This window comes from Meleagris gallopavo, chromosome 20 (genome assembly GCF_000146605.3).
Source record: "Meleagris gallopavo isolate NT-WF06-2002-E0010 breed Aviagen turkey brand Nicholas breeding stock chromosome 20, Turkey_5.1, whole genome shotgun sequence".
Lineage (NCBI taxonomy): Eukaryota > Metazoa > Chordata > Aves > Galliformes > Phasianidae > Meleagris > Meleagris gallopavo.
The window spans coordinates 1952953-1960277 of record NC_015030.2 but is presented as its reverse complement, the minus strand read 5'-3'; the positions used below and the strand labels follow the sequence as shown (position 1 = coordinate 1960277).

Below are 7325 nucleotides of genomic sequence, written 5' to 3'. Positions count from 1 at the left end.
GCGGGTGGGGAAACAGCCGGGCTGGGGGGTCCTGTGTCCCGAGGATGCTCCGCTGCAGCTCAGCACTGCAATGGGAGGTTTATCAAAGCACACCATTTCTCTCATCTTCCTATTTCCCCACTATCTTCCTGCAGGAGTGAACCGAGGTGCTGCACTGAACTGCTGGGCGTCAAAAATTCCTTTTTCCCACTGTGCCCACTCCCTGCACCCACTACATCCAGTTTGGACTCTAAACATCCAGACGGCTGGCATTAAGGGACATTAAATCTCCCCTCACTGCTGCCATGAAAATCAAGTCATATTTGGTTGAAACAGAGTGGGGATGGTGATTATTCTTGTGGTCGCACAGTACCTGTGTACTGTGTACAGCCCTGTAGGGATCAGCTGATGAAGTGACATGAGGAAGGTGATACAAGCTCTGCATCTTTCCATCCAAATCCATGAGCCCAGTGTTCAAATGTGGGGATATAAGGGCAGGGATGGGGCAGAGAAGATGGGCAGCAGCTCAGCTTCTCTGCAACCAGAAAGTTCCCATCCCAGCAGTTTCCCACCGTAGGTCAGGATGGATTTGTGCCACTCCACCCCGCAGAGCTCAGCTGCTTGCATTCTGCCTTGCTGCCCAGCTTACTGCTCCTTACACTGCATTTGCCTTTTTCCAGGTGAAACTGAAGTTCCCACCTGCACTGTCTCTGCCTTTGGAGCTGTGTGCAGGATGTGGCAATGGACTCTTCCCCTGCTCTTCTGCTCACTGCGTTCTGGAGTGATGCAGGGGGAAGGTCACTTTGTACAGGAAGGGCACAGCAGCAGTTAGGGCGCTCTTGGTGCCTTTCAGTGCAGCAGGACTGCCTCTGCCTGCAGAGACCCTGGGTGCCGAGCATCATCCCCAGCACACAGCAATCTCCATATCACTCCATCAGTTCTTAAATTCTGGACACCAACAGAACAAATCCATAAATCCACAAATCTACAGATTCATGCCCCAGACAAGCTGCGTGCCTCTCCCATCCCTGTCCCCTTCCAACGCAGGTCCTCATGCCATCCCAGCTCAGAACCCTTTACCTCAACAGATATCCCTTACAGCACCACATTCCCTCCCTGCAGGACGCAGAGTCAAGTGGGTGTGTGGCAGAGCCACACAGCTCCATCCCCAGCAAGCTGCGAGCTGCCGCAGGAACAGCCTCACTGCCTCCTTATCAGTCCCCAGGGCATCCTAATCCCCCTATAAACGAAAGCTATTACAGAGAGATCTCCTTAAGTGCCTGCTGGTCACCTCCCCTTTAGGGATATCTCGGCGTGTGGTTGGCAGGGAGAAGTGTTGTGTGCTCAGGGTTTGTGTCCATCCCTTGTGTGCTTGGGGTGATGCTGTTTGGTGCAGTCAGAAAGATGCCAGAGATAGATGGGGTTGGGCCTGGGGGTGGTGAAGCTTCCTTGCATGCTCAGAACTCGATCCTGCAGGCAGAGCTGTCAGTGCTCACTAGGATGGGTTCACTCTGCTACCTGGTGGTCCTGGGGATGGTTTGGGGTTATTTCTGCTGTCTGACAGCAATATGGGGTTCACCCTGACCTGCACCTCTTCCACCCTGCAAAGCTGGAGTAAAAACCTACCACAGCCCCAAGCCTAAGGTCAGGGGATGTGCTCTGAGCACTGACAGAGCTGTGGTGTCCCCATTCAGAACAGGGAGTGTGACCAGATGGCCTATAAGGGTACCTTCCAACCCAGCCATCCTGCGATTCTGTGACATATTTGCAACACAAACATCCTAAGTACTCACAGCCCAGCAGGAAGGTGTGAGCCTGGGAGAGCTTTCCATAGGGCTGTGTGCTTCTCACCCTGCAGGGCTGGGAGCGCGTCCCCCCGGGCGGTCACAGGGAATCTGCACGGCCAGGACAGTGCTGGCTGAATGAGGATGACATGCGTTGGCCCAGAAAGAGAAGGGCAGAGATTAGCCGTGGACAAGCTCAAGGGAAGGCAAGTGTCCAACCCTGAGTGCCAAGCCTGGTTTTGTTTTAGCCTTAACTGCGCTTTTTTGTTTGTTTGTTTGTTGGTGTAAAAACCTTTCTGTTGGAAATCAGTTTAACTTTAAGCTTCCTGAGAAGAAAAGCCTGTGAGAAAGCTCTGCTCATGCCTGGCTTGCTTGGGAAGCTACAGTGGAAGTCTCGGCTGCTTATGGGCTCATATTTCTATGGCTACAGCACCCAGCGTGATTCTCCAAGCAGAATGACCCACGGGAGCTGGGCACTGGGATGGGAGTGGAGTAAAGCCCGTGGAGTCTGTGTTCCAGCTGCTGGGAAGTGCAGGGATGCTGTGCTGCTGCTTCACACCTTTTCTTCCCTGACCCCACACACAGCCTTGCTTTGGTCTTGGGACCAGGGGAAACTAAGGCAAAGGAGAACAAGACAAACCTGGATATGAGGAATGCTGAGCACCCATTGTGTCCTCTGTAGGAAACAGGTGGTTTGGGCACAGAGCACTCCAAAACCAGCCTGCGGATGACTGAGACCAGCAGGAGCTGAGCATGGCTACAGGACCACCCTGGTGTACCCAGGGCCATCCGTCAGCACCAGTTGTCTCCTTGTCCCATTGAGTGGCCAGTGAGAACAGGAAAGCCCTGAAGGGTTTGATTTCCCCAGCTGTGGTGAGGATGGAGGGGAGCCCAGCAGCTTCTATAGGTAGCACTGCCCACAAATCTCTCCTTGAGCTGCCACTGAAATGAGAACGGTCCATCCCAGGTCTGCCTGGAGGAAGTTTCCCATTGGGAATGAGGCAGCCCAGTCCCTGGCAATTCCCAGTCCTGGAGATGATGTTTCCCTTCAGCAGGAGGAGAGGCTGGCTCACAAACTGCTCTGACACAGACACATCTCAGCCTGGGAACCCTCCACCATGCACCACACCACGGAGCAGAGCCTGACACCAGCTCCGTGTGCCAGGTGCCAAATCCCATATCTGAACACACAATGTGTTTCCTTTTTCTCACTGCAGCCGCACTCATTATTGCTCAGAGCTCTCCAGGCATAGCACAGGGCCAAAATCCAAGATGAGCCCAGCACCTGCAGACCCCATTGACGTCAGAGCCATGTGCAGGTGCCGGTGCATCTCTTCACAAAGCGCTTGGGGCGGCACTGGGAACAGTGGTGGGAGGTGGTTCCCAAAGAGCCTTCAGCCTGCGTCGGCTGGAAAATGCACCAGTGGCATTTGGTGTAAGTGAAGGAGGGTTTTCTGAAGGCTTTCATGGCAGTTCTCATCTACATCATGAGCGGCTCATGAGAAATTGTGGGGTGGTGTTGATTGCATTGCATGGATTTCCCCAAATCTGGTTGAAGCCTGCGTCCCTGGTTGCACTTCTGTGCATCTGCACCAGCTCACCAGTAACTGAGCTCTGAAAGGCATTTCAGCTCAAACCTTTCCCAGCTGCAGGCTCCTCTCACGGGGGACAAAAAGCATTGGCCACAACCTGGGCTTTGGGCTGAGCACAGTGCAAGGGAGAGGGAGGATGCAGAGCAGAGCTCCCTGCCTGTCAGTGATTGCAGCAGCTCCTCTCCAAGCTGTGTCCTCTCTGGAGCCCGTTAGCTGCCAGGCACCCGGCCAAAGCCGTGAGGCCAAGCTCTTCATGGAGCAGCTATTTGCCAGGTAATGCTGATGGAACCCGCCGTGGTACAGAGTGCTGCAGGCAGGGCTCCTTCTGCCCCTGGAGCACATCTCCTTGGGCCAACCTTTGCCCTGCGTGGGGCTCTTGTGGGCAGTAAGAGGCAATGCACAAAAATTCGATCTGGCTGTCGAGAAATGTTCCCGTGGGAAATTTTGACTTCTTGTCAGAATCTGCAGTGTGTTTCTGTTTCAGTCCCCCAAAAAAGCATGAATGGGAACAAAGGTTCCATTTTGGCAGGGGGAAGAGGCTCACGAAAGAAAGCACCCCAATTTTCAAGCAAAGCAGACGCATCCTGCCATTTTTCCCTTTGGTTGGAAACTCAATTTGTCCCCCCCAAAAAAGAGCAAAACCAAAGGAAAAGCTGTAACCAGCTCTGACTCGATGGGCTGGGGGCAAATTCAGATTTGATGAATTCACCTCCTCCCTCAGCACAGGGCTCCTCCAGCCGTGCTCCCTTCATGGGCTGAAGATCCCCCCAGTGTGCAGCCAACAGCATCACTGCCAGCCCCAGTCCCTGCCCGACACCCGAGGGTCGACAAAGGCTGATTTCCCTCTGGGTTCAGGAGAGAAACCAGGGTGGGCTGATGGTCATGAGCAAGTGGGTGGGAGCTGAATGGGTTTATTGTGATCTTTATCTAGGAGGATTATTCCAGGCAGTGCGGGCTTGGAAGGATAGTGCTGTTGTTTGGCTGCGGTCGGTGTTGCAGACTGATAGGTACAGCCCCAAGGAATCTGCAGCAGAAATGGACTGTGGAAAATGGCTTTACCGTTTGCCATTGCAAAACATTCACTTCCCAGCAAACTGTGAGGAAAGGGAAGCAAAATCGGTGATTTTCGTTTGCAAAAGTCTGAACTGTGCGTGGTGTGCAAGGCAGAGCCTGGCATGACATCCTGATTAATTGGAGACTGGGAACCAGATTGGAAATAAACTGGAAGTGAGGGAGATGATAGATGTGCAGGGCCGGCACAGTGACTGAACAGATGCATTTTGAGGAACATTTCAGGGCACTGCAGAGTAGCCCAGAGATCCAACAGTAACCACGGGGCACTGAATTTCACGGCATGTTTTCTGCAACCAAAGAACCTGCCCCGGGCTGTGAGATGGGAGGTGAGAACGGTGCGAAACAGCTCAGTTCGCTGCCGGGCAGAGGAAAGCAAACCCGAAGACAAATCGCGGCTCAGCGCTGTTTGCACACCCGGGCACCTCTCCCCGCCTTCCCCCCGGGCGCTGAGAAACGGCCGCTCCCCGGAGCGCCCCGATGTGAGCCGCAGCCCGGAGGGGTGGGGAGCTTCTGGGGCTGAGCACCGCCGGGCACCGGGACACGGCCGGGCACATTCATCCCCAGCCGATCCCGTTAACTCGCGGTCGCTGCCAGCTTTGGCCGTGCCTCGGTGTTGAAGGCGCCGGCGAAGAAATTACCCTCTCTGCAAGGAACACATCTGATTGTGATTTGTGGGAAAAAAAAAAGTAAAAAATAAAAAAATAAAAAAAGTCCAACTAACTCGGCCGCTCTTTGTGTGTGTGTGTGTGTGTGTGTAGTGTGTGTGTGTGTGTACTTTTTGTTCCCTATCGTCGGAGCTGCGAATGTTTTGGAAGACGGAGCCGTGTGTTCCGCGTAAACAAGGCGGCTGCGGGCGGCGGGATGCCGGGGACGCGGAGGGGAGAGCCGAGCTGAACCGAGCAGAACCCGGGACGCTGCCCAGAGCTGCCGGGGGTCACCCCCGAACCCCGCCACAAGCAGGGACTGCCACGGTCCCATAATACGAGGAACGAGGGCTGGAGGCTGCAGTCAGTCGGGGATGCAGAGAAACAGCCCCAGCTCCCCAGCCCTGCCCAGGGACGCGCCGTCTCCTTTTCATGGTCAGCCCTGGAGTTCGCTCTCAGTCCGGACGGCGCGGATTCCTCTCCCGAAACGGAGCGAACCGGCTCGGCCCGGCGCTGCCCGTTGGCTCCAGGGTCTGTTCTCATCCCTCCGCCGCCTCTCGCACCTCGGAGCGGCTGCACCGGGCACGGGGCCGCGGAAGCTCTCCGGGGCTGCGGGTTCGGCAGAGCAGCCCGGCCACCTTCCGCCCCGACAGCGACAGGAGCCGCTCCCCGCTCCGTGCCGAGCTGCGGCTCCTCGCATACACGGACCCAGCCGACGCCTCCCCGGACTGCTTCGCTTACGAACGGGGTTTTACCGCTGTCCTCCCCTCTCCCTGCGCTGATCCTCTCCGCGTCCCCTGCCCTTCTCCTCCCTCCGCCCGCTGTCCCTTGCTCTCCTCCCGACGTGCCGACAGCCGTGCTAACCCCGGTCCCCCGGTGCCACCGACCCGGCGCTCCCGGGTCCTTCCGTACCCCCCGCCTCGCACTGAGCGGTCCGTCGCTGTCTCTTGTCCCACGCTCTGACCCAAATTCCCGTCCGCCGCCGTCCATTCACGTTCTCCCGAGATCCCCGCTCTACACCCCGGGTCCCGCAGTTCCTCACCAGTCCGCTCCCGGCAGCCGCGGCTCCATCCCTGCACTCCCGATCCCCCGCTCCTCGCTCGTGTCCCCGAGCGGCCCCTCGGCGTCCCCTCCTTTGCCCCGCACTTCCGCTGCCCGTGTCCCTGGATGTCCCCACGCCTCCCGCTCCCTCTCCCCGGCGGTTCTCCCTGGATCCTCCCCTCCCTCCCTCTGTCCCGGGAAGCCCCGCGCCCCGTTCCTGACCCCGATCCCGTCCCGGTCCCCGTCCCCGCGCTCCCGGCCGCCACTCACCCACGCACTCGTTGGCCTCTCGGGCGGTCGCCCTCTGCCAGGGCCGGTCGTAGTGGAAGGGTTTGCATCGGTCGCACTCGGGCCCGGCCGTGTTGTGCTTGCAGTCGCACACCAGGTTGTCGTCGCGGTCGCGGACGCAGCGGGACGCGTGCCCGTTGCACTTGCAGCGCCCGCCGACCTGCAGGTCGGACACGGCGTAGAAGTAGGAGTCGCGGGCGAGCTCGGAGTCGTCCTCGTTCTCGTCGCCGAAGGTGTGCAGGCGGCTGAAGGTCACCTTGATGTCGGTGGCCGTCACCCAGTCCTGCAGCACGGGCGAGTTGTCGAAGTCGTGGGCGGTGGGGCGGCCGTCCAGGGTGCTGAAGGCGATGAGGCCGCCGGAGAGGGGCCGCACGTCGGTGTGCGAGTCGGTGCAGATGGCCTCCTGCTCGTTCTGCTTGGTGATGGCGGCGCGGCTCGGCTTGTTGTACATCTTGCGGCACTGCGTGGAGTAGAACTGGAAGGGCACCCACGTCTTGCCGTAGTCCATGGACTTGTAGATGGCCATGGACTCGGGGCGCGGCGAGCAGAACTGCAGGCTCACGTAGGTCACCTCGAACTTCTTGCCGAGGGACAGCGTGAGGGTGACGTTGTGCGGGTACTGCACGTAGCTGTCGGACTGCCAGCACGTCAGGTTGTGCGGGTTGTTGAGGTCGGTGAGGAAGGAGGGCGGGTGGGCGCGCTTGGGGTCGGAGGCGTTGCAGAGGTGGCACGAGCGGACCTGCTCCTCGCCCTTCTCCGTCACCACGCAGTACCTCGACGGCGGCTTCCCGCAGGTGCTCGACACCTTCACCTCCTTGCCGAAGGCCGAATTGACGAAGTCGGGGATGCAGCGGCGGGGCAGCCCGTGTTCGTCGTAGCAGGGGTCGGGCTGCGCCGTCTGCACGGCGAACATGTTCAGCCCG

At 58.3% G+C, this 7325-nt stretch overlaps 1 protein-coding gene across 1 annotated transcript in view; it reads right to left on the bottom strand.

Moving 5' to 3' along the window:
- NTN1 (netrin 1) overlaps positions 1-7324 on the bottom strand; it is a gene marked incomplete at its 5' end in the record, with an annotated part of 49609 nt that extends 42285 nt beyond the window's left edge. The window contains one exon of the mRNA XM_010721234.2: positions 6385-7324. Coding sequence (XP_010719536.2) covers positions 6385-7324 — 940 coding nt within the window. The remainder of the gene's footprint in view (positions 1-6384) is intronic.
- Between the last annotated feature and the right edge of the window lies 1 nt (position 7325).